The 26,953-nt window shown below is 41.6% G+C and overlaps 1 protein-coding gene across 9 annotated transcripts in view; it reads left to right on the top strand.

Annotated features, from left to right (window-relative positions):
• Window positions 1-26,953, top strand: part of MYO1B (myosin IB) — a 423,667-nt gene that overhangs the window by 160,995 nt on the left and 235,719 nt on the right. For all 9 annotated transcript variants that reach the window (XM_033945224.1, XM_033945231.1, XM_033945228.1 and 6 more), the window contains exon 5: window positions 22,737-22,841. In XM_033945224.1, coding sequence (XP_033801115.1) covers window positions 22,737-22,841 — 105 coding nt within the window. The remainder of the gene's footprint in view (window positions 1-22,736; window positions 22,842-26,953) is intronic.

The following is a 26,953-nucleotide window of genomic DNA, read 5'->3' as shown; positions in this document are numbered from 1 at the left end:
CTTGACTTGTATGCGCCTCCATTTGAGATAAGCATACTCGAAACAACTAATTTCCCTTGAACTGTTGATATTCCTTGATGTTTATTTGCCAACTTGCATGGTGTTGTAATTATCAGTTAGTGTTTAGTTTAGTCTCTGGCAGGACAGTTGTCTCTGCTTTTGCTCTGAGAAAGTGGGCTCTCATTATCTTCCAAGGCATGAAAGCAAGGCCGTCCCTCGCTCTCTTAAAGTCACATTGATATATTTTAGGGTTTTCTTTATATAATGGATGCCCTAACTCAGCTTTTGATACTTACAACTTTTTGGTATGGATTTTTCATCTTGCTGTAGATTAAGGAGATTAATGGCCCCTTTTACTTAGCTGTGGTAAACAGTACTATGGGGCACACTCGGGCATCCCACGGTAGTTTTGGGATTGGTTTGTGCTTCCCACATGCTAAAAAAATGCTTTTGGCACTGGGGTGGGTTAAGAGGTGGAGGGTAGGTGTGTTCTGTGCTAATCAGTTAACATAGCTACATAAGTGTGCCAACCAATTAGCATCCAAAAAGTACAGTAATCTATTAATGATAGAAACAAAGATTGAACCTATAGAAGAAATCCCCTGCACGAGAGCCCTTACCACCTAAAAAAATAGATGCTGGTAAATGCTTCCATGCTAATGGGGAGATTAGTGCATGGCCATTAAGAAGATATAGGAAATGCAGCCATTTTATAGCCATGCTAAAAGTGGTCTTAGCGCAGTGACATAGTAAGGGGTGGGGGAGGGGGGTGGACAACCAGGGCTGTGGAGTTGGTAGATAAATGTTCCGACTCCGACTCCTCAGTTTTTTGTACTTCTGACTCCGACTCTGACTCCCCGACTCCGCCTCCTGAGTTTTTTGTACATTCCTTGAAGGAAAGAAAGGCAACATACATGTCATTACCACAGAAACTACTGCTTTAAGTGATGACAACAAAAATCAACGAGCCACAATCTCCGCTGGTTTGCTTGCTCGTCACCGTTCAACTCACGGACACAAGGAACGATTTCTTTACCGAATCATTACTGGCGACGAAAAATGGTGCCTGTACATCAATATGATGTTTCAGAAAAAATGTCCAGATTATATTGGTTTTAACAAACCTGACGCCTCAGCCCCACCACTCCACAGCATTCCTTACGCTGCTTCAATATGAAGCAGCGTAAGGAATGCTTAGCCCCGGTAAACAAACGACCCCGCGCGTGAAACAAGATCTTCATCCGCTGGTTGGATGAATTTTTTGAGTCTACACCAGGTGATTTCTACCAACGAGGTATTGAAAACCATGTTGAACGTTGGAAATAAGTTGTAAACAACAACAAGGGAGAATACATTTATAAGTATTGGTGCTCCGAATTGTGCGTTGCGTGCCATATAGTGAAGCATGTGTTCGTTTTGCGGTTACGTGAGGCACTGCATGCATTGGTCTTTATTCTTACAGTAGAGAAGTCATTAATTATAACTTTTTGTGAATTGGGACATTTAAACTTGCTTTTTTTTAATTCCAATCTAAATTTAGTCGGAGTCGGTACATTGTTTGGCAACTCCAACTCCAGGTACCCGAAATTTTCTCCGACTCCGACTCCTCGACTCCGACTCCACAGCACTGTAGACAACTCCGTAAACTGTCTTGGTAGGGGTGCTGGCACCTCTCCGTCTGCCCACGCCATGCTCGCACCCTCCCTTCCCTTCTACCCCGGTACCTCTTTAAAATCTTCGCCAGCGTGAGCAACTACTCCAGCCTGCTGCTCGCACCAGCCTGGCTCTCTCTCTCTCCGAAATCACTTCCAGGTCGCGGAGCCAGGAAGTGACGTCAGAGGGACAGCCAGCGGGAGCAGCAGGCCAGAGAAGCTGCTCTTACTAACGAAGATTTAAAGAGGTACCGGGGTGGGAAGGGAGGGCACAAGTGTGACATGTAGGTGTGGAAGGGGTGGTGGGGCTAGCATAGCGTAGTAAACGGGCCTCTATAATTCCTACAGGAGAAATAAAATTGAAGCATGACATAACAAACATCATGTCAATGATAAATAAAACTAAAAATAAACAAAAAACAAAAATGTTTTGCAGAAGAAATGTCTAATATGCATGACTACTACAAAAAGTGAGTTGTATCTATCTGTGGTTTAATAATACAAAACAATATGGGGCAAATTCTATAACTAGGCACCTTGATTTAGGTAACACAATGGGGCATGCTTACCCTAGGATTCTATATATGGTGCTCAAATTTGGGTGCCTAAATTTGGGTATGATTCCGAGATGTTCATCAGTGAGCAATAATTGGCTGCTGGCAACCAATCATTGTCCTTAATTGGCACCAATTAGGATTTGTACACACATCTGGCTACATGCTATTCTAGAATGTTTGGTGCCCAAATCACATAGCGCACAACTCAAAAGGAGGTTTGGCCATGGGCGTTCTAAAAAGTTGCACGTTTTATTACAGAATAATCAAATGTTAGGAATTATCAGGAACGGAATGGAAAACAAAGATGAAAATGTTATAATGCCCTCTATGGTACGGCTACACCTCAAATATTGTGTGCAGTTCTGGTCGCCCTATCCCAAAAAAGATATAGCGGAATTAGAAAAGGTAGAGAGAAGGGCAATGAAAATGATAAAAGGGATGGGACGACTTCCCTATGAGGAAAAGCTAAAGCAGCTAGATCTCTTCAGCTTGGAGAAGAGACGGCTCAGAGGGGATATGATAGAGGCCTATAAAATAATGAGTGGAGTGGAAAGGGTAGATATGAATCACTTGTTCACTCTTTCAAAAAATACTAGGACTAGAGGGCATGTGATGAAGCTACTAAGTAGTAGATTTAAAACAAACCCAGAGAAAATATTTCTTTACACAACATGTAATTAAACTCTGGAATTTGTTGCCAGAGAATGTGGTGAAATCAGTTCACTTAGCAGTGTTTAAAAAAGGTGTGGATAATTTTGTAAAAGAGAACTTCATAGGCCATTATTGAGATGACTTGGGGAAATCCACTGCTTATTCCTAGGATAAGCAGCATAAAATCTGTTTTACTTGGGATCTTGCCAGGTACGTGTGACCTATGTTAGCCACTGTTGGAAACAGGATATTGGGCTTGATAGACCTTTGGTCTGTCCCAGTATGGCATGTCTTATATTCTTAATATTAACTAAAACTATGTTAATAGTTAGTATGAACAAAAACAGACCTAAGATTGGTAGCTGGTAGCTGATAACCAAGTACGTAGTGTTGAGGGAGAGATCAAAATACAAATAATGTGCCCACATCAAGTCAAAACAACACAGTAAATAGTCCTGTAATGATGATAATAATAAGTTCATATCACTATACAGTAAAGCTAGTCTAGCTATAATGCAAAAAAACAAAACAAAAACCCAATATGCTAGCAGTTATCACATGAATATAAAGTTTCAGAATTTAGTAAGTGCTAAATTATATCCACATGTATGGTATGGATTCTGACTTTAATAGTGGTAAGTTTGCTTATAATGCTTACATTCTCAGTTGGAGGTTCAAGATTATGGAATGCATTGCTGGGTAGTTTAAGATTATGCATAAATGATGTACATTTTAAGTGATTACTTAAAACTCACTTGTTAGTGGCAAAATACTATGGATCATAGGCAGTGGAATGCTTTTTTGTTTGGGGGGGCCCGATAGCTCCGCCCTAGACCCCCGCCCCAGACCTGCCCAAGCTCCTCCCCAGACATCACTCCCATAATAATAGTACTAATTGTAAACACCATTTCTTCATTGTGTAAAGAGGGGGAGGGGGAGTCCTGTGGGGGAGGAGGCTTTGAGAGGGAGGATCATGATGATGAGCGATGTCAGGAGGAAGGAGGAGACTGCCTGTCTCCTTTAAAATGCAGCTTGAGAGCATCAGGTAGCGATTTTGCTTCCGTATGCTATTAGCCTGGAAAAAGCTGGTGTTATATTTCTGGGAATAATGCACCATAAGCTGCATCATTCAGTTTACATGTTAATGAGATGTTTTGTATGCATGTGCATGTTTTGTATTTTATACGCTTTATCCTGCAGTAACATATTAATAAGTGTTATAGTAATATAGGCCCGGATTCTCTATAGGGTGCCGATATTGACAGCCACCTAAAGAGTGGCCACGGATTGTGTGTCAGTCGCACAAGGGCGCCCTTTAGAGAATCGCGTCTCTGCGAAAGAGAGCCACAGGAAATGTAGGCCAGGGTTTGATATAGAGAATGGTAGATCACCAAGCGAAAGTAAGAACTCTGATACTCGCTTCACACACGAAACAAATGAAACCTCCACCGTTTTTTGTTGGTTCTTGACTTGGTTGTGGTGGTTTTTCTCCTGAGTTTTGCCTTTACATTTCCAGGCCTACATTTTGACGCCTGTCTTTGCCGTGATTGCGTCTACGTAGATGCTTTAGGCCGACAATGCCACTTCTGATGTTAGCCATGCCCATAGTGGCATTAGGCGGCCTAAAGCACCTATGTAGACGCAATCACGGCAAAGATAGGCGTCAAAATGTAGGCCTGGAAATGTAAAGGCAAAACCCAGGAGAAAAACCTCCACAACCAAGTCAAGAACCAACAAAAAACGGTGGAGGTTTCATTTGTTTCATGTGTGAAGCGAGTATCAGAGTTCTTACTTTCGCTTGGTGATCTACCATTCTCTATATCACCCAATTACAGTTTGGTTTACAGAGGCTCCTGAAGCAGGCCATAGAGGCCTGCATGTCGAGCCTCTGCACAAGTATCTTTGATTTGATGAATACAATTGCACACCAACAATATTCTGGACTTCCGCTGTTTTTTGTTGGTTCTTGGCCTGGAAATGTAGGCGTGATTCTGGCGCCAATTTTTGGTGAAAAACATTGTTTGAATGGCATTTTTAACTGAGTTTAGGTGTCTACCAGTGCCTAAAAAATCAGCGCCGGTTAGAGAATCTGGGCCATAATATATATCACTAGTTTTTCAACCCGTTACATTCACGGGTGCTAGAATAAATGTATGTGTCTGTCTTTCTTTCTTTCTTTCTTTCTCTCTCTCTCCTCTTAGCCTGTTTCTGTATTTCTGTCTTTCTTTCTTTCTTTATTTTTCCTCGGCTGTCCAGGTGCTAGAATATATGTGTGTGTGTCTGTCTTTATTTCTTTCTCTCTCTCTGCTTAGCCGCTTTCTTTCTTTCTGTCTTTCTTTTTCCTTGGCTGTCCATCACCACCCCTTGCCTGCTCCCCCTGTCCATTCTCCCTTCCTTTTACCTCCCCTGTGTCCACCACCTCCCCTTCACAGCTCTCCTTATGCAGCAGCAGCCCTTCTCCCTTTGTTTTACCTCCCCCCTGTCCAGCAGCACCTTCCTTCTCCCCCTGTCCAACATTAGGCCTCCGTTCCTTTTTCTTCACCCCCCCTGTCCATCAGCACCTCTTTACTTCTCCCCCTGTCCAGCAGTAGGCGTCCCTTCCATTTTCTCCCCCCTCCTCCTTCTTATCCCTATGATACACTTACCTTGCTCTGCCCCTGATCAGAGGTTCCCGACAGCCGCCCAGTTGCACCCATTGAAAAAGTTCCCTCTGCGGCATCCTGCACCCCTCCTGATGCGACTCCCGCTGTCTTTCTTTCTGTCTGTCTCTGTCCCTCTTTGTCTGTTTGTCTTTCTGTGTATCTCCCTGCCCCTGTCTTTCTTCTTTTCTTTCTGTCTCCCTTCCTCCCTCTGTCTGTCTGTCCGAAGCAGCATTCCCTCCCCCTCCATTTCCCTCCCCCCACACCAGTTCCCTGTGCACCTGCCCCTGTGTCTTTCTTCTTGTCTTTCTGTCTCCCTTCCTCCCTCTGTCTGTCTGTCCAAAGCAGCATTCCCTCCCCCTTCCATTTCCCTCCCCCCACACCAGTTCCCCGTGCAGTAGCATTAGTGTTTCCTCTACCCCCTTTCCCTTCCCACAGTCGCGACTACAAACGTGGTCCCGAGTCCTTTGCCGCCCCCCCTTTCCTTCCCGCGGGCCCGACTACACAAGGCGATTCAAGCAGCGTGTGCAGCAGTCTTCACACGCTGCTTTGGGTCCTTCTACTGCCCTGATTTACTCTGGCACATCCGGAGCAAATCAGGGCAGTAGAAGGGCCTGAAGCAGTGTGTGAAGACTGCTGCACACGCTGCTTAAATCGCCAGTCGGGCCCACGGGAAGGGAAGAGGGGGGGCGGCAAATGACTCGGGTCCCGGGCAGCGGAAAGTTGCTGGGCTCCTCGGTGGGGGCGCTGAGCGGCCGCGATCCCTCTCCTCGTTGTGAAGGGGCGGCGTGGTGCGGTCTGCACTGAGGGGAGGGGGGAAGTCTGCTCCAGTTTCGCTGCGCCTGTGGTGACGTACACATGCACACTCATGCCAGCAGTTCCCGACAGAGCGGCGGCGATGGGTGCGTGAGAGAAGCCTGCTGCCCCAAGAGGAGGAGCGGCGGGGTCTGAAGAGGCTGAGCTGCGGCTCCCCGACCTGAGATTTCTGCTGTTGGCTCCTTCGGTCCCGGCTGTCTCTTTTGCCATGTTCCGCCTGTTGTATGATGACGCCGCCGCCGCTCCGTACTGCCTTTAGAAACTTTTGCCGGTAGGGCCGTATTGTGATGTGGAGAGCAGGGAAGGGCGCGCATGCGCACTTGTCTTGCCACATCCCGACAGAAAAGGGATCAGGGAACATGCGAGGCAAGTGCGCATGCGCGGCTAGCATTTTATTATTTAAGATTGTCATTTAATATGTATTAAGGGGCAAATAATGGGGTCCTTTTACTAAGACGTGCTAACTGATTTAGCGTGCACTAATTAATTTAACACGAGCTAAAGATTAGCTCGTGCTAAATGCTAAGGTGCCCATTATATTCTACGGGTGCCTTAGCATTTAGCACTTGCTAATTTGGTTAGCACGCCTTAGTAAAATGACCCCAATATACATTATGGCTGGAGCATACCTCAACTACCCGCTAATATCCTTTATAGGAGTTATCATTCTGATCTGATCCAATACTGATTCTCTCTTTGTGACCAAAGATTATTATTCAAAAGACTGTTTGCTATTGTGTATGAAAAGATTTCATCGATTTCATAATCTTGGTCCAGTTTTCCTTGTTCCAATTTAAAGGGAACAGCCAAAAACCTTATTTAAAAAATGATCTAATTCATTGCATTTCAGTAGTGGTTTTATGGTATGCCTCTTGCCATGTATTTCAAAATGTTATTCAAAGTTTCTTTTAAAAGCTGGCCCCTAATATCCTAAATTATATGTTGCTAAAATATAAAAAAATAAAAAAGTGGTTGCAACATTCTGTTTCTTCACTGCAGAACTGTGACCATTGTTGGGAAAAGGTGTCTAAAGACACCAGAAACAAAAAAAATAAGGATTTAATGGATTCTGTTAGAGTAAACTATTTGTAACGTAACAGTCCAAAACCCCATCCTTTTATGTCAATAAATTAAAAATGTTATAGAAGTTCAAACATGCAGCTTTTTCAGACTGCTTAGGAATCCATGAAATGAAAAATCAGCCATTCTCAACACTTTAGACCCAGAGATGGTCACAGATGTTACAGATACACATCAGAAATTGACATTTTAATTGGCAGTATGTACTCAAACCAAGGACTAACCTAATATATTTTTTGATTGGAGAAAAGTTACTACCTCTTTCTTTACAAAGCCCCGCTAGCGTTTTTAGCACCAGCTGTCATGGTTAAAGCTAGAGAATGACACGGGGAGAAATTTTTCCCTGTCCCCACGGGGACTCATTTGCCTATCCCGTTCCTGTGAGTTCTTTTCCTGTCCCTGCCCCATTCCTGCAGACTCTGTTCTCATTTGCATAAGCTTCAAACACTTTAATATCATGAGTGTTTGAGGCTTGTACAGTTAAGGCAGAGCTTACAGGAATGGGGTAGGGACAGGGACAGCAACAAAACTTGCGGGGACAGGACGGGGAAATTGAGTTCCTGTGGGGATGGGGGACAAACTTCTCTCCGTGTCATTCTCTAGTTACAGCTCCAACGCTCATAGAATTCCTATGAGCATCTGAGCTGTTACTGCCGTGGCTGGCGCTAAATACACTTGTGTGGCTTTGTAAAGGAGGGGGTAAGCCTTATTAAAATCGCAAATTTTTACCCCTGCTTACTTTACCACAGAAGTTGCTAATCTGTGGTAATGCAATACCATAAGTTAGTGACTCTGGTGTAAAGAAGTGACACAACTTAGGATCAATCTTATAAAATGTGTTGTTGTTTTTTCTTGGGGAGCATGTCTTACAGTGGTCAGCGCTGTTAAAATATAATCATGGTCCAGGGTCCTCCCTCCCCTCCAAAGATACTCACTGAACCTCCATTCCCCAGAAGCACATTCCAAATGCTCACCCCAGTCCACTGCCCCATTGGCTCCATTATGGATCCCCAACTAATGCCCCCACTCTCTCTGTAACCTCCCTTAAAATCTACTTCAAGTTATCCCTAGTGATCTAGGGCAGTGTTCTTCAACCACTGGTCCATGGACCGGTGCCGGTCCACAGAAATTTCCTGCCGGTCCACAGGGCCGGCATGTGCATCAGGCCCAAAACTGTGTTCTTCAACTGCCGGCACGCGGTGCGATCGATGCGTTGTTAATAAGATTATATTGTGTGTATATATGAAAAATGAATGGAAAAAATAGTGTTACAGTTAGGACTATGGGGTTAGGGTCTGGGGTGGAGACTGAGTAGAGATGGGCAGGGTCTGGCCCATGACTTAGCCCAGTGTTCTTCAACTGCCGGTCTGCGGACCGATGCTGGTCCACAAAATAATTATTTTATTTCTGCCGGTCCTTAGGTGTAAAAATGTTGAAGAACACTAATCTAGGGGGTCTGACAGTGGCAGTCTTTTAAAGACTTCTTCCAGTACCATCTGTCTAATTAACAAAGGATTCTGTTTCAGCAGTCTCTCTTTGATCGAATAGACTGCCATCTCATGCTCATTGATAAATGCATGTATTTCCTTGCCAACAATTAACTGGTCACACATTTTTCACCATATAGGGATTTTTTTTCTCTGGTATTCACAAGGTCATCATCACTACTATCCTCAAGCTTTCCTTTAACACCATTTCAGCAATCTCACCATCATTGAAGGAATGCACAAGTCCATCTTTGTCAATATTCATTACTTCATTAATATCAGCTACCTCTAATTAACATTTACAGATGCTAGACCAGCATAAGCAATCAGGTTTGATATCAGCGTTTTATCGCAGACTTGAAAACCTTCAAAGTCTTCCTCTATAGGTTCATTTTCATTGAACATTGTTGATGGCTAAAGTTTGTGCCAAGTATTTTTTAATACTGATCTAGTTACATCTTTCCAGGGATTGAAAAGTGCATAAATGACATCCTTAAGACTGAACTCCTTAGGAAAATCTTGAATTCTTATGCCTCTGTTAATTGTATCAAGCATGCAATTCAGAAAACAGTCTTTATACTTGATCTTCATGGTACGTAAAATTCTTTGGTCACAAGGCTATATTAAGGATGTCACATCAGGTGGGAGGTAAATGGCAGAAACATTATTTTTCACAAGAAGTTCTTGAGGTGGATATGCAGAACAGTTGTCTAGAACCAGCAAAACTTCACAGTTCTCTTCAAGTTCAGCTCCTCTACAATGAACTCTTGTTGCTGGCACATAATGGTTATGGAAACAATCACTAAGGGGTCCTTTTACTGAGGCACACTAGTGTTTAGTGCATGCTAATATTTAGTGCATGCTAAATCGGCTAGCATGCCTTAGTAAAAGGACCCTTAAATGTTTCTCTGGCTGCACATGCTTTCTTGATAGTATAATAGTCCACAAGTAGATGACGTCACCTTTGAAACATGGATACCCCTCCTTATGTTTTTTCCCTCTATAGTTCTTTTCTTTCTTCAAAATTATTAATTTTGTAACTTTACCCCTGTACTCCCTTCGTATTCAGTCTTGTCTGTTTTGTCTGCTCGTCCAACCCCTTTTTTTTAGCTAAATTTTTAAATTGAATGTTGTCTGTTTACTTTGGCTTTTATTGTAATTCGCTTAGTAAATTATGAATAAGCGATTCATCAAATTTCTAATAAACTTTGAAACTTTGGAGATGTTGCTTTTTTCCAATCACTGCCAACTTTAATTTATGTGTGCCTGTAGCACTGGTACATGCAAGAACAGTTACCCTGTCCTTAAAACCAGATGGTGCTCATTCATCAGCTGTTGTCAGTGTTTTTCTAGAAATATAGTGCCAGTATAGAACTGTTTCATCAGCATTGTAAATTTGTTCAGGACCAAGGTTTCCATCAGATATCCTCTTAGCAAATTCTTCAATGTAACTTTCAGTTGCCTTATAATCAGCAGATTTTTAACTATAGATTTTGAGATATTTAACACTAAGGAACTTCTTCAATTTCTGCAGTCAACCTTCTGAATATTCACACTTACTGTCAATGTTCAGTTCATGATGGTATTGTTTGCTTGCTTCATTACCATCAAACCAGTCAATGGCATGTGTGCATACTTTCTTTGCCAAACCCACTCAATTAGCATGATCTAAATCTTAGCTTTTAGCCCTATGCAATGTTTTTCTGGTTTTCATTAATTTCTGGTCATTGCTCTCACAGTAAAACTTCAACAACTTATCTTTCTGCTTCTTTAAGTCATATGTAGATGGTTTTCCCACCAAAACCAAAGAAAATTGACCCCAGAGTATCCACAGTGAAGAAAATCCAGAAGAAACCAAAAAAGCACTGTGGATTGACGTTCCTTAAATGGACTTTATCATGAAAATCAAAGTTCCACACCATATTCTTCAGTCAGCTGTTATACAGGCACATCTTGATCAAGCTTCTTCAATACCTCAACTTTCTATGCTATCAACAGAGATAAACACATCCTTTTCTACTTCGCACTGCCATCGTAAATGGAATCTGCATTTCTCTTTGCCACTTTCCAGCCCTCTGACCTTTTCTGCTTCTCATTGCCAACCTGAGTGGAATCTGCAGCTCTTCTTTGCCATTTTTCAGCCCTTCGGCCTTTTTTGCTTCTTGCTACCACCCTGAGTGGAAACTGCAGCTCTTCTTTGCTACTTTCCAGCCCTCTAATCTGAATTGTGCAAAGATCAGGAGAAAAACATGTATCTGTGTTGGTTTCAGCATGTGTCACATTGGGAAAATTGAGTACTTCTGATTCACGTCACATTTTGGGTTTTGGAACTTTGTAGTGTTTGGAATTTCAGAAAAAGGATCTTGAACCTGTTCTATCAGTGCTAGGCCTCTTCCCTTGATGAAACATCTCCGCTTCTCTCTTGCCCTCTCATCAGTGCTAGGCCTCTACTCTGGCTGATATACTTAAGGTGACCATACATCCTTTTTTTAACGGGACCGTCCTGTTTTCAGACCCCCTGTCCTGTTGTCCCCACACACAGCTTCGGGACACTGAAATGTCCCATTTTCAGGGACAGCGTCCCAAAGCTGTGCTTGGGGACAACGGGATAGGCGATCACTTCCTCTCCCTACCTGCTGCGCAAAAAAAAAAGTCTCCCTCCTTCCTTTCCCCCGGTCCGCTGCTATCTTACCTCCCTGCTGCTGCTGCTATCTTACCTCCCTGCTGCTGCTGCTAATTGCTGACACGAAGTCTTCTTTCCGACATCAATTCCGACGTCGGAGAGGACATTCTGGGCCAGCCAGGCAGCGATTGGCTGGCCCAGAACGTCCTCTCCGACGTCAGAATTGATGTCGGAAAGAAGACTTTGTGTCGGCGATTAGCAGCAAGGAGGTAAGATAGCAGCGGACCGGGGGAAAGGAAGTAGGGAGGCTTTTTTTTTTTTTTTGCGTGGCCTGGAGGGAAGGAGGTAGGCAGGCAAGCAGGCTGGCTTTGGCCAGGGAGGAAGGGAGGTAGTCAGCAGGCAGGCTGGCTTCGGGGTTGGGGGGTGCGACAAAGTCTGGAAGGCAGTGAGAGGGACATAGGAAGGAGGCACTGAGGGCAGTAAGGACATGGGAAGGAGGCACTTCGGACACTAAAGACATGGGAAGGAGGCACTTGGGGCACTAAGGACATAGGAAGGAGACACTGGGGGCATTAAGGACATAGGAAGGGGGCACTAAGGACATGGGAAGGAGGCACCGGGGGCACTAAGGTTATGGGAAGGAGGCACTGGGGGCATTAAAGACATAGGAAGGGGCACTAAGGACATGGAAAGGAGGCACTGGGGGCACTAAGGACATGGGAAGGAGGCACTGGGGGCACTAAAGACATAGGAAGGGGCACTAAGGACATGGGAAGGAGGCACTGGGACACTAAGGACATGGGAAGGAGGCATCGGGGGCACTAAGGACATAGGAAGGAAGGAAGGAGGGAGGGAATAGAAAGGGACAATTGGTGGGCCTGAGTGTAGAAAAAACGAAATGAAAGAAAGGATACACAGTCAGAAGGAAACACAACCAGAGACTCATGAAATCACCAGACAGCAAAGGTAAGAAAAATGATTTTATTTTCAATTTAGTGATCAAAATGTGTCAGTTTTGAGAATTTATATCTGCTGTCTATATTTTGCACTATATTTGTCTATTTTTCTATAGTTACTGAGGTGACATTGCATATTTTAAAGTCATCTGCCTTGTCATCTTTGAAACCCCCACAAAATATAAATGATAATTAACATTTTCTCTGCATATAGTGAGCTTTGTAGTTTTTTAAAATTTTATGGTTACCATTATGAATTAATAAGATATTATGTGTACATGAAAAATGAATGGAAGAAATTAGAAGCGGGAATGGGGGCGGGGCTAGGGCGGGATTGGGGGCAGAACTGAAAATTAATAGATGTCCCCTTTTGATGAAAAAAAATAAATGGTCACATTAGATATTCTGTACCTCTGCTTCTTTTTGGACCTCCCACTCATTTGCTGCTTCTTGAGATTTCCATAACTCGAATGCAGCACTCACCATGAGTTTTGTGCTAAGGCATAACTGCCAAGACTTTAGCCAGTACTCAAGTTTCTCCTCTTGCGCACAACAGGATTTAAGACACATACAAAGTACTTTTGTTGTTTCTTATTGGGTTTATTTTGAAGCTGTGCCTGTTGCATGAATGAGTGGAAAATAATCATTTCAGTGCCCCATGTTTGGCACTCTTACTGAACACTAAGTTTCACTGCTCCTGTATGTAGCAGTAATAAATGCAATTAGTAATAATGACTTCTTTAGTAGAAGTAAGCTCAGAAGAACCTTCCACCTCAAGCTGTTTTAGTGCTGTTTTGCAGTTATGGGGTAAGAGACTAGATTCGAGGCCACCATTGTTCTGATCTAATATTGCTTCCAGATGCTTTGAATTTTAATCTGTTTATAATTATATACATGTACATCCTGTCAGAAAGCTTTTCCAGATAGACTGTGCCAGCTTCATTTTAAGCCACATCGCAGGCTTTTTTTTATTTTAGGGTTTAATTATTTGCTTATGGGTTACATCAGTGACACAAACCTACGCTATGGGTTTTTTCCACAACATATGCCAAACAAGTATCACAAGATGGTTCACAGTCATTAAAAATCAGTACAATCTGTATTATTTGTAACTAAGAAGGTGATAATAGAGTGCAAAAGTTTGCTATACTGTTGGGTACAGTCCTTAGTGAATTTTCTTCAAGGAGTTCGAAACTGGTGTCAAACTAGTTTTAAAGTTTGTAGTACCAGAAAGTATTTTTACCTTCCTAGGTTGTCAGGCAGATTCATTATAGTTCCATTTTTAGCTCTGGCCTATATTTAATCCCTGAGGAAATGGTGTTTAGATTTTAAAGTACAACGAAAGAGGGAATCAAAGTGCACACAGTATAACAAAACAGAAAACGCACCAAGTGATGTTCTGTTTGTTTGATGACCCGACACGGACTGTGTTTCAGCATGAATGCCTGCATCAGGGGTTCATACTACAAAACAATGATAATAATATGAATAAAAAACAAATATTTACCATGCAAAGCCTCCTACACAACCATGCAAAGCCTCCTACACAACCTCAACTACCACGATCCCATCTCCCCAGCCCTCCGCGCTGAACACTGGCTTCCAATTAACCAACACTGCGCATTCAAGGCCCTGGTAATAGCACATAAAAGAATTTACGCTACCACCCCTACCTACATAAAATCCAAGCTTACCCTGTACACCTCCAACTGCCCCCTCCGCTCGGAAATGGAGAAACGCCTATGCATCCCCCCAGGAAAGTCCCTCCTGTCAGAAATCGCCCGCAAACGCTCCTACAGCCACTTCATCCCTCAACTCTGAAACCAACTCCCCCCAAAAATCAGATTACAGAATTCATTGATGACCTTCCGGAAAGCGGTAAAGACCCTACTCTACAACTAAAATTCACCCACAGTCTACGCCTCACCCCCATTACCCCCCTCCCCTCTACCCTCTCTTCTCCATTCTAAACTTGTACTTAAATTGCTGTATAGTCCATTCTTAACCTGTACTTAAATTGCCGCATAGTCCTTGTATTTAAATTACTGTATAGTCTTTGTATTGTCCAAATATACTCCACTGTGAATGTTTGCTTGTAGGCCGTTCTGAGCTACTGGGAGGATGGGATAAAAATCTAAATAAATAAACAACACATATTAAAAGCATACATACCAATTAAAATAAACCAAATAAAAGCATATAGGGGTCCTTTTACTAAAGCATGCTAGTGCGTCTTAGCGCACCTTAGTAAAAGGACCTCATAAATGTGATTACACATAAATAATGTGAAAAACTCTCATGCACAATATAAAGTAAAATGAAAATATCCATGTGTGCCAAATCCTCATCACCTCTTTATGCAATGATTCCAAAATAACAATCTTACAATTAATTATCAGCCAGTCAATATCGCATATAAAGAGCTCTGTATTCTCTCTTAAATGCTACAAACAATAAAATAAATAATTTTACTATACAGACAAAAATGTATTTAACTCACACCCCATACCATTAAATAAAAAGGCCTCCCAAACACCCTTAATATATCATTTAAGCTTAGTTATTTAAAATATATAGAAATTGAAACCACAAAACATTATCAACAATGTCCTTCATGCATATTTCTACAGGAACTTTTTTAAAAAAATGTAATACATACTACTACACCATTATACAAAAAGCCTCCAAAATACCCTTAAAGTGTTAGTTAAGCTTATTTATTTTGAAAAAATGGAGATATGAGAATGACATATGTGATATCACATACCATTATCCAAAAATATCCTTTATACGTATCGTTATTAGAGAAACTACATCACACTGCAAAACCCTCCACATCGAACCTAAAACTGTACTTGTAAAGAAACTCTTTGAGTTCTACCAAATCATGTCAATTACGTACAACAAGAGACTGCACTTGCAAAAAGCTCTTACATTTCTACCAAATCTCATTAGCTTCATTTTGAGCCACATAACAGACTTTATTTTAGGGTTTAATTATTTGCTTATTAGGTTACATCAGTGACAAAAACTATGCTGTGGGGTTTTTCCTTAACATATGCCAAACAAGTATCACAAGATGGTTTACAGTCATTAAAAATCAGTACAATCTGTATTATTTATAACCAAGAAGGTGATGTTTTCTTACTCTTTGTGACTCTGCAGCACTGCGTACGTCTGGTAGCACTATAGAAATAATTATTATTAGTAGTATAATAGAGTGCCAAAGTATGCTATAGTGTTCGGTACAGTCCTCAGTGAACTTTCTTCTTCAAGGAGTTAGGGATAGATTCACTAAAGTCAGCGATTGTCGGTAAACCTGTTTTCACAAGTTCAGCAACGATCGCTGCTAACTGACCCGATTCACAAAATGGCCCACTGCGTGTTTTTCCCCTTGATCGCCCATTTTCCAATCCGGCCTTGCAAATTAGTAAAACCCCATGCAAAATAGCCAAGCGATTGATTCACTTGCATCGCTTGGCAATTTAGCATCGAGTTTTACCGATCCTAAAACCTGATTGCTGTAAACCTGTCAGTAACTGTGTTACCGACAGGTCTGCCTGCTTTTGCTTTTTTTATTTTTTATTTTTTTTGCAACAGCACAGATATTTTGCCTTAGGGATGCTTCTCCCCCTTGTATCTGGGATTCAGAGGGAGCCTAAGGGAGTCCCTGATTGGATCAGATGCCTAAGACCCCACCCAAGGAGAGAGGCTTGAGGCATTTAAGCCAATCAGGGCTTTAGGACCCTCCCTGTGCATCAGATGATGCACCGGGGAGGGGCCTAAGGCCTGCATTGCAGACAGTGGCCGGCGGAGGAGCAGGAAGGACTGACTAAGCACCCCTCCTGCTCCCGATTAAAGGTACTAAGGAGGAGGGGGGCTGAGGGAGGAGGGGGTGCCGATCGAGGGTGGCCTCCGCTGGCATGAGGGAGTGGGCATCCCTCCTGCCAAATTTAAGTTCGGCGATGGGGGGCATCTGGTGGCAGGAGGGAGTGGGCATCCCTCCTGCCATATTTAAGTTTGGAGGGGAGCGTCTGGTGGCAGGAGGGAGCAGGCATCCCTCCTGCCATTTTTTCTTGGCTCGCGGGCGTGAGCGTCAGTGTCTGGTGGCAGGAGGGAGTGGGCATCTATCCTGCCATTTGTGGGTCACCGCGTTTGTCTGAGGGGAGCGTATGTTTGTCGGGGGGGATGGGGATTGAGTCGGTGGGTTTGCATACAAATGATTTGCATGCAAACTTAATAGTGAATCAATTGCTGTTGGAAAATCGGCCAACAGCGATTGAGTCGCTATTGTTAGTGAATCTAGCCCTTAGAAGCTGGTGTCAAGCTAGTTTTAAAGCTCGCAGTACCAGAAAGTATTTTTACCTTCTTAGGTTGTCAAGCAGATTTATTACAGTTCCATTTTTAGCTCCGGTCTATAGTTAATTGCTAAGGAAATGGTGTTTAGATTTAGATTTTAAAAACACCTTCTCCTTTACCTCTGCTATCATTGTAAAATCTTAAATTAAACAGAGACACCAGTGAGTGGTGTGTCTGAAAAACTTCATTCACTGACACACACATGAACAGCTGAAAGCAATTCTGGAAAGAAGGTGTTTAAATATGGCTAGTAGACATATGCACAGGATAAATGTTTTCACCGTGTTTTTAGTTTGTGTGTGCCTTTTCTCCCTGTTTTTTGACTTTTGTTGATTCATTTCAGGCATTCATGCTAGAAAACATTTATAATTGTACATTAGGATTTTTTAAATGCAAATTAATAGACTTAGGCCCAGATTCCCAAAACTGTAACGTGGTTGCTAAACTGGTTTCTGACGATTTAGTCGCATGTATTTTAGCGGCATCCATAAGTGCTGTTGGGGTGGTACACAGGAGGGTTTAGTAGATTGGGGGGGGGGCTCACTCTAAATTATAAGGGGGGTTACGGTGAGATATACAGCTGGTACCCTTTATGTGAAGTTCACAGCAGTGCCCTCTAAGGTGTCCCCATGCTCTGTTGGCCCCACCCATGTCCAAATGGTCAGGATTAGGACGTTTTCAACATGAGGACATTTTCAACATGGATTTTTTCTGATCGACAATGGGGTAGAAAATAGATGTCCCAATAGTAGATGATTAAAATAAAATTATATTTGGATGTCCAGCAGTTTGCCATTCGAAAATGGTCATTTTTGTTCCTTCAACTTTGGACTTTCAGCTGGAAACGTCCAAGTTGGACAGACTTTTTTTTTTTTTTTTAATGCCCCTCCTTGTATAGATTTCAAGGGGATGTGGTTTGGGTGAAGGTGTATTTTTTTAGTTCATAAAGAGAATTCACTTATGTGAAGAAAAAGTGTGAAAACTGCATTTGCACTCACTTAACACCAGTATAGGTTTTTAAAAAGCATTTGTTTCATCGGGATATTTACCTGAGGGATTGAGGTTAGTAAAATGGGGCAGCTACACATGGAAATATAGGCACTTATATTTATACTGCAAAAATTGCCACTTCCAGGTATAGGTGCTTTTACCTCAAGTAGACTTTCCAGGTCTGGGTTGTTTATATTTTCAAAACAACAAAAGTTGTGGAACAGGAGATCGGATATACCAGTTCATAATTTATTAAGCGTTCCAAAAACATAAAAGCAATTCATAAAGGATATATACGAGTGACCCACAGAATAAAAACCAATAAATATATAAAATGATTCGACACGGACCGTGTTTCGGCAAAACTAAAAATGCCTTCCTCATGGGTCTTAATAGGTCCTAGAAGGTAGAAAGAGAAAAGATTAGGATAAAATAACCAAGTGATAGTATGCATGTGACAAAAATGAATGGTATATTGATGTGTGGCAACAAATGCACCCAACTTGCAACTATGTATGAACAAACTAATAGCAGCTAATTTTCATACCAAGACCTCAAGTTAAGTGCTCTTCCTTAAATTATTTACAGCACCACATAGATGCATTTGGGTATAGCCTGCATTAAAAAAAATTAACAAGACCGATGATGAACACGTCACCCCAGCAAGGACACGAAACAAGTACAAGTAGTGTCTTGGGTGTTTGAGGTCTTGGTATAAAAATTAGCTGCTATTAGTTTGTTCATAAATAGTTGCATATTACATGATTAGTTGAACAAGCTACTTTTCCATACATTAACTTGGATTATCCAACAAATGCACCCAAATCACATCTCCCAAACCCAATCCACCCAAACTACATCCCCATGAAATCTCTACATAGTGTGAATGTCCATGTGTAAACTGTGGCTTTCCGAAATCTGATTTTACATGTGATGTGCACCTTTAGATGCCAATATTTCAACATGGAAATTAGGACAGGTCTTAAAAAAAATCCCCAAGTCTATTACTACCATTAGTTCAACTCAAACAGCAATTTACCATTCAATTTTTATCATGTGCGCACCATCACTTATTCTTGGTTATTTTGTCCTAATCTATTCTCTTTCCACCTTCTAGGACTAAGGTTGCCAGATTTCCTCTTTGAAAAAAAGAGGATGCCTGGCCCTGCCGTGTTCCGCCTCCAGTCCTGCCCTATTCCGCCTCCATTTCCGCTACGTTCCTTCCCAGCCCTGCCCCAACATGACCCTTCCTGAGCTCGAAGGCCACACTTGGAAGCCTTCGTGCATGCATTGACATGCCTCTAAAAAGAGGACATGTCTGGGTTTTCCTGGACGTATGGTAACCCTATCTAGGACACATTAACACTCCCTGAGGAAGGCATTTTTAGTTTTGCCGAAATGTGGCCCATGTCAGGCCAATTGTATTTATTTATTGGTTTTTATTCTGTGGGTCACTTTTGATTGTATATACCCTTTGTGGGTTTATTTTTTCAACATGAATATTTGTAAAATGGCTGCTTCCGCTATGTGTGGCAGCAAATGCATGTATATTCCTGCATCAGCAGAGCTTTTTCCAAAATGGCAGTGGAATTGAGCACATCCCATCATCGACATCTTATTTCAGATCTTTATGTTAAGTATAAAATAGGGGTTTTAACTCACATCTATTCATATGTTAATGCACATTATATTGGGGCTGATTTTATAAAGGGTGCCTAAATTGTCCAGTGCATAGAAAAATGGCTCTGGCCACAAGTCAGTCACACTTAGGTGCAGTTTACAGAATCGTGGCTAGCGATGCCTATGTAAAAAACTTAGGCACCCGAAATGTAGGCCAGGGATAGGCCTACATTTTCAGGTGCCTGTGTTTTTGGAGAAGCACACTTAGGCCACTCTCCGCCCATAGAAACACCTACTTAGTCATGTAATAGGAGCCTATCTTTTATAGAATCAGATAGGCACCAATCACCAAATTAACATTTTTTCCCCAATTATTGAGGCTGTTCAGGATATTTTGCCAATTAAGAGCTCCTTTTACTAAATAGCAGTAGAGGTTTCTACCACAGGCCGGCAAGGTAAATGCTCCAACACTCATAGGAATTTTATGAGCATTGGAACATTTACCTCATTGGCCTGCGGTAGGAACCATTACCGCCGTTTAGTAAAACCCAGCATAAGTTAGGTGCCCTTTATAGAATTAGCCCCTTAATGTACACTAAAATTTTTAAGGCCCACTAATAAACTCAGGGGCTCTTTTATTAATTTGCACTAGCAAACGGGTTCATTGTGCTCTAAAGTGGAATTTTCCTGTGCACTTGGCCTATTTCTAGCACAGCCATAAAAGAAGCATTTTCTATTTCTTGAATTTCTGGCTGTTTGCTAATGTTCACATTTGTGCATGGCCATTAAAAAAAAAAAAAATTAATGCAGGAGTGCTAAGGATTCCTGTGTTAAGAATGTGCAAACCAGTTCAAGTGCCAGTAATGGCGGTGTGATATTTGCTCAGTGCTTCCATGCCCATTCTCCTTTCCTGACATGCTTCTCCCTCCCCCCCAAAAAAAACCCCTACACACTTCACGCACGCAAATGGCCAAACTAACATAGATGCTTTAGTGCATCCTTTATTAGACCATTTTTCCTGTACTGAGCGCTTGTGAGCACTTAACGCAGCTTAGTGAAAGGGCTCTTGAATGCAGTATAAAAAATTTGCATTCCTAGTGGCCAGTAAAACATATACTTTTTTTATTCCAAGCATATGTAAAGAGATAAGTGCAATTAAAGATTGCAGGCCCATTCCGAGCAGGAACCACGTCCCATATGACATGTTCCCTGGCTCACCACCCTGTCCACTGTCCTACAGCCCAGCAGAGGAAACTGGATGGCACCCCGCCTGTCATTTCAAGCAGCTACTTGGGATACTGATTTTCGTCAATTATTCTTTACATCTATATCATATCAAAATTTTAGGAAACTATTAAAAACTTACGGTATTTATTTAGGAAATTTTAGAAAGATTGAAAATGTATCTCATTCTGTGTTGTAGCAGTATTTTACTTTTGTTAAACTGCATAGATCTGAAGGTTAATGTGGTATACAAATATTATGCTATATCTAAATTAGATTGTAAGCTCTTCTGAGCAGGGACCGTCTATTGTATGTTAAAATGTACAGCACTGCGTATAGTAGTTATGTTAATATGCCCTGTGTGGTTGCACCCCTTCCACTGCCCTTGGAAGGCCCCTGAAAGATTGAACAAAGGAGAGAGTGATGTAGAAGACAAACAGGAAGCAACAGGGCCGAGAAATGGGCAATTTATTTAGAACAGGCTCACAAGCTTGTTTCTGAAAACATTTGTTAGTCTCCTAATGGTGTAATGTATACCAAACCTTTGGCTGGCTGACTTTTTAGCACTGATAAAACAGAGGAACAGCTGCTTTGAAAACAGTTTATTGCCTTCCTCTTCCTGAATAGCTTGTGTATAAAATGCATCAGTTGCTGTTCTTCTGGTGACATGAGTTAATTGTGCACACATTTTAATAAATTAGGCTGTGTTCTTAGGCAGTTACTATGCTGTTCCTTGCACTGTAGGGCTGCCATCATTTGGACAAAGAAAAACTGGATACCTGCCCTGATCCCTCCCTTACCTCACCCTTGCCTTTCCCTTGTTCTATCCCCAAGCCCACACTGTCCCTTGCCACACCTACTGTTGCACCCTTCTGTTGCCCAGCCCCTCTACGATCAACTGTCCACATTAGGATGTCAGAAGTAAAAATTGCCAAATGTTTATTTCACATAACAGAAGCAGAGCTCCAGAAACCAAACACTATAGAAAACAAACATATTCCAGACCTGTATAGAAGGTCTGTCATAATAAAGCAGCGTACCAGTGTACAGGACTCTAGAATACCAATATACTTCCTGCTGATAAAGCATAACAAGTCCAGACTACTACAGATCCCTACAAGAAACTAAACACTATGAATAGAAGAATACCTCACAGAAACATATGCAAGCAGGATACTGCAAAACACAGACAGACCCTCAACAAATATGAAACAAGAGACTACACATTTGTTACAGTGATATGAAGACAAAATACAGTAATGAAAACCTCAAGAAGTCAGACTGCATGTACAGCAGTACTAGAGAAATAGAAACTGAAATGCAAGAAATCAGAGATGCACATTTGCCAAAACTGACATATTCCAACTAACCAATTTGGAACAAAATATTTTTGTCTAAACTTTCTATTTTTCCATTGGCTTTGGTTCCAGCGACTCTGCTTTTTTTTCTTTTCCAATTTTCTAGCCAGAGTTTCTTGTTATCTCCCAGCATGTTATCTTTTGCTCCTCTGCTCTCTTCCTCCCTCTATAGGTATAGCATCTGTTCCTCCTCCCTTCCATGGGTTTAGCATATCTCCCACCCCCTGGAATCTGGCATCTTCCCATCCCTTCATTCATGGGTCTGGCATCTCTCATTTTCCCCCTTATGAATCTGGCATCTCTTCCCTCTCCCACTGTTGTGGAAGGAAGTGTAAACCCATCAGGATAGTAAAAAGTTAATAAAAACAAAATATGCATGACTAACCCCCTCTTTTACAAAGGTGCGCTATGATTTTTAGCGCACGCTAAATATTAGCTAAAACACGCTAAACACTAATGCGTGCACGTTATCCTATGGACGCATTAGTGTTTAGCGCACGCTAATCGCGCGCTAAAACGCTTAGCGCACCTTTGTAGAAGAGGGCCTAAGTGACACCATTTGCTAATTGAAAGAGACTTTAAACCAGTTGTGAACCAGAATAGATCATCCAGGTACTTTTTGTGGACTTTTGTGGATTTTACCTGCCCCTTTATTGTGTCCTGGCTAAGCCACTATCCTATTCCAAATGCATTTTCTGACCTCGTTGATGTATTGCTTTTGCAGAGGCCAGCAAGCTGGTTATGTCCTATGTAGCTGCCGTCTGTGGGAAAGGAGTTGAGGTAAATCAAGTGAAAGAGCAGCTTTTACAGTCAAATCCTGTGCTTGAAGGTAAGAGTTTGCATCAAAGGTTTATTGCTTATCTAGGTAAAACCTAGTGCAAGAGAAAGTTGTAACCCTGACTGGTTTGTGTGGTTTGCAGAATTTTTATTTATTTATTTATTTATTATTTATAGTTTTACAGTTTAACATGTCAATCAGTACTTGAAGGAAATATAACAATCCAATAAGAAAAACAAATATTAATTATAAAATAATGCCACATAGTAACTATGATTAAAGTCCACAATCTGAGAGGAGAAGGAATCAATCACTTCCAAGGGTAGTTGGTTTCAAGAAATAAACTAAATTAATACAATACAAATAACAGAGTGCAGTTGGAGTTATTTAACTAATGGCCTGCTGGGTTGATTCCATGGAGGTATCTGGAATTCTTGTGGTTACTTTACCTTCAAGAAAAAACTGCAATTGATCGGGTTCATAAAAATATATCTATTACTTTGATAAGTAATGCAACATTTACAGGGGAAACGTAATTGAAAAGTTGCCCCTAAACACAAAACAGACTGACGACAAGCCAAAAACTTCTTACGTCTGGCTTGTGTCCACTTAGATACATCAGGAAATATAGAAATTTTGAATCCATGAAATTCCACCTTTTCAGTCCTATAGAATAGACGAAGAATTGCTTCTTTATCTTGAAGAAAGTCAAAAGTTACCAATAAAGTGGCTCTAGTCAATAAATCTTCTTGCGATGTCTCCAGCATACCAGTGAGATCCAATTCTCCCGGTATGGCGTTCCCTTTATCTTTATCCTCCTTTGGTAAATTTAGGTAATATATCTTTTGTAATGGTGGCATGTAATTTTCAGGTAATTTCAAAACAGTGTTCAAAAAGGAATGAAATAGATCCCTAGGAGATTGAAACTTGGAAACAGGAAAATTTAAAAGTCTCAAATTCAAGTTCCTATTAGCATTTTCTAAATTTTCAATTTTCCTAGCAAGTAAAACTTTATCCTTAAGTTGTAAATTAGTAGTAATCTTCCCATCTGCCACAGATTTCTCCAATTTATCCATTCTAAGAGACTGTTGCTGGAGCTTCTCTTCAAAAGTTTTAAATTTACTATTAGTATTTTGTGTGGAAAGTACAATTTGGGAGCATACCTTATGTAAAGTCTCCATAGCGCTCCATAGTGCCTCCATGTCGATCACCGCTGGTTTAATCAGGGGAGCGGGGGACTCCACCATAGGATCCATCTCCACCTTCCCCGCTTCCCGCTGACTTTCAGGTCCTCCGGTTTCCGATGCTGACTGTAAGGAAGTCAGCAAGCTGTGGTTTCCATCCGGGGTCAGGGGTGAGACCTGCAGCGCCGCCGGAGACATCAATTCCGGCGCTTCCTGTTCGTCTGAGGGCATCCCCGACATCATCCCGGGACGCGGAGGAACTCCGGGCCCAAAGGGGCTAAGCGAAACGTCGCCTTCCAGGACCGAGGACTGCCCTCCTCGGTCAGCGGATGCGCCCTCTCCAACTAGGACAACATAAGATGTTATTGCCGCTTGCCGAGTCAGTGAAGTGGAAGAGGAGGCAGGAAGCACACTCCTCTGCTTACCCCTGCGCTTGGGCATAGCAGGTAAATTCTATAAGAAAAAGTTAAAGAATTGAAAAAAAAATGCCGAACAGAGCAGGAGCCACTTGATAGCTCGACTCACTCCGACGCCATCTTGATTCCTCTGAGAATTTTTTAATTGAAAATCACATTTCAAGATATTCAAATTAGTTCGGGGTCCATTGACGTCTTTTGTAGATTTGCTATAGTTGTCCTTTATCTTTATTTTCCGTTGTTTTTCACCCACACATCCGGGGGGGGAAGCGGGAGGGGGGTATATCTTTTGTTTTGGTATTATTCCTGATGATAATGATGGATGGGGGAGGGAATTTTTATCTTTTGTATAGATACTGATTGATTATAAGTGCTTGGTTGATTATCATTATTGTATATAAATCGTATTGCACTTTTTGTCGGCATTAAAAACTAAAAGGTCCTTTTATCAAGCCGCGCTAGCAGGGTTAGCGCGTCAGACATTTCATCACGCGCTAACCCCCGCGGCCGGCTAAAAAACTAACGCCTGCTCAATGCAGGCGTTAGTGGCTAGCGCAGCAGGCGGTTTAACGCACAGTATTACGCGCGTTAAATCCCTACCGCAGCTTGATAAAAAGACCCCTAAATAAAGTTAAAAAAAGAAAATCACATTTGGGTCAATAAACACTATGGTCGTCATTTTTTTAAATTCTGGCCATTACATTAAAGATAAAGTAGATAGTCAGTGCTGTTGTCTGGGTTGCGAAGGATGCAGCATATGCCTTCACTGTCCAGAGAGAAGCAATACTGAGACTGCTATTTAGATAAGTTACAGTTCTTTGATGCCTAAATTTATCAGGCTAATGGACTGAATATCTCTGGGTAACTTGGATCTCTACTTCTGCTTTGCCCTGGCACTCTGGACAGTACCAAATCAAACAAAAGTAAGGGTCAGACAGATAGCTTTTGCAACCAAATCATCAAGGCTAGTGGCGGGGGATAGGCCTAGCCTGGCCTAACCTGGGGAGAGGGGTGTCAGAGCTCATCTGATGGGGCAGAGTGGTCAGGTTGGTGGGAGTCTTTTAATATCTTCTTTAAGCACAGCGCAGCATAGAGCTTTTTTCATTTAAAGGTTTTTTGCCAATGAGGTGGTCACTTAACCACCTTGAAACCACTTTTGTGGAGGTGGGAGGGCCCTTGTCTGAGGTTTTTTCCTCCGTTTATAAATTGTCACTAAGCCTGAACTGTGCTGTTATTACACCACCTGACATTGTGCATTATTCATAGTGAAAGTGTTTTCATATTATCATTGACTTTTCACAATATCTGAGTCTTTTTTAGGCTTATTAATGACCACATTTTAATACATTTACATGCATTTAAATGTGTTCTGTGCTAATGGTTTCAGCATCAACATGTAAAGAATAGTAGTCTCATAAAATAAATATCATTATACTTGCATTTAACAAAGGTAACCACATGTGCTTTTTCTATTGCTTGCTGTTTAGTTTTGCACTTTTGAGATCCCTTTCTTTGTGTTTTCTTGGGCATGTGTCTCTATTACAACAGACTGCTGGTTATCCCATGGAAATGTTTACACTGGAGTGACTGTCCATTGGATTGATAGTCTTTAGAGAGGAAGTCTGTATGTCTGGCCTTAATTAAGGCTGAAGAGTTCCCCTGAAAATGTCCAAGTGCTAAACCTGCCCCAATCCCATCCAAAACACACCTCTAACATGCCCCCTTAAGATTGTGACACACTGGAGACAAACCAACCAGAAAGACATCTAAAAAGCCAGTTACAAAAATGCCTACTTGGACATTTTGACTTATAAGATGTCCAAGTGCCGGTTTATGCTGTCTTTTAGACATCTATCATTTTTGAAAATGAGTCCCTTAAGAGTTAGTAGGCACCTAATTTGGCCTCTTTGAAAATGTACTAGGGCTGAGTTCCGTTGAACAGTCCACTAAACTCCATATTTAGCAGCCATAAAATGTCAATGAAAACAGAGCACGGTTTAGGGCAGGAATAAAGTTACAAGTTTAGCACTGATTTTTATCACTAGGCACCAAATTGATGTTCATAAATATAGGCAAATAAATATCAGACCTAAATTTAGGAGGTTAGGATTCTATACACTTCTCCCTCCGTATTCGCTGTGATAGGGGATTAACAGACTCGCAAATACAGAACAACTGCGAATAACTTTTTCATATGTTATTTGCTGTTTTCTTTTTTTTTAATTCTTTATTCAATTTTTAAACTACAGAAGTGCACAATAATTAATACATTTACATATAATATTAAAATTAAAGTACCTTGACTTACAAAAATGTATAAAAAGGAAAGTTAATTCCCCCCCCCACCCTTCCACCTATTAATCAATAAATAAATACCTTCAAAAACAATCAATACATACCCCTGTTATTCGTTGTCTTCTATTAAAAACCATCGTGAATATGGTAAAACCGCAAATAGCATGGTGGGAGACCTGGCCTATTCCTGAAGGAAAGGCAAAACACGGTGAAGAAAGTGCTGGGGATCAGCGATTTTCTCTGTAAATGTTTGGAATCAGAGATTTCT

Source organism: Geotrypetes seraphini, chromosome 5 (genome assembly GCF_902459505.1).
Source record: "Geotrypetes seraphini chromosome 5, aGeoSer1.1, whole genome shotgun sequence".
Classification (NCBI taxonomy): Eukaryota; Metazoa; Chordata; class Amphibia; order Gymnophiona; family Dermophiidae; genus Geotrypetes; species Geotrypetes seraphini.
The sequence above is the reverse complement of the archived record's forward strand: the minus strand, read 5'-3'. Positions and strand labels throughout refer to the sequence as shown.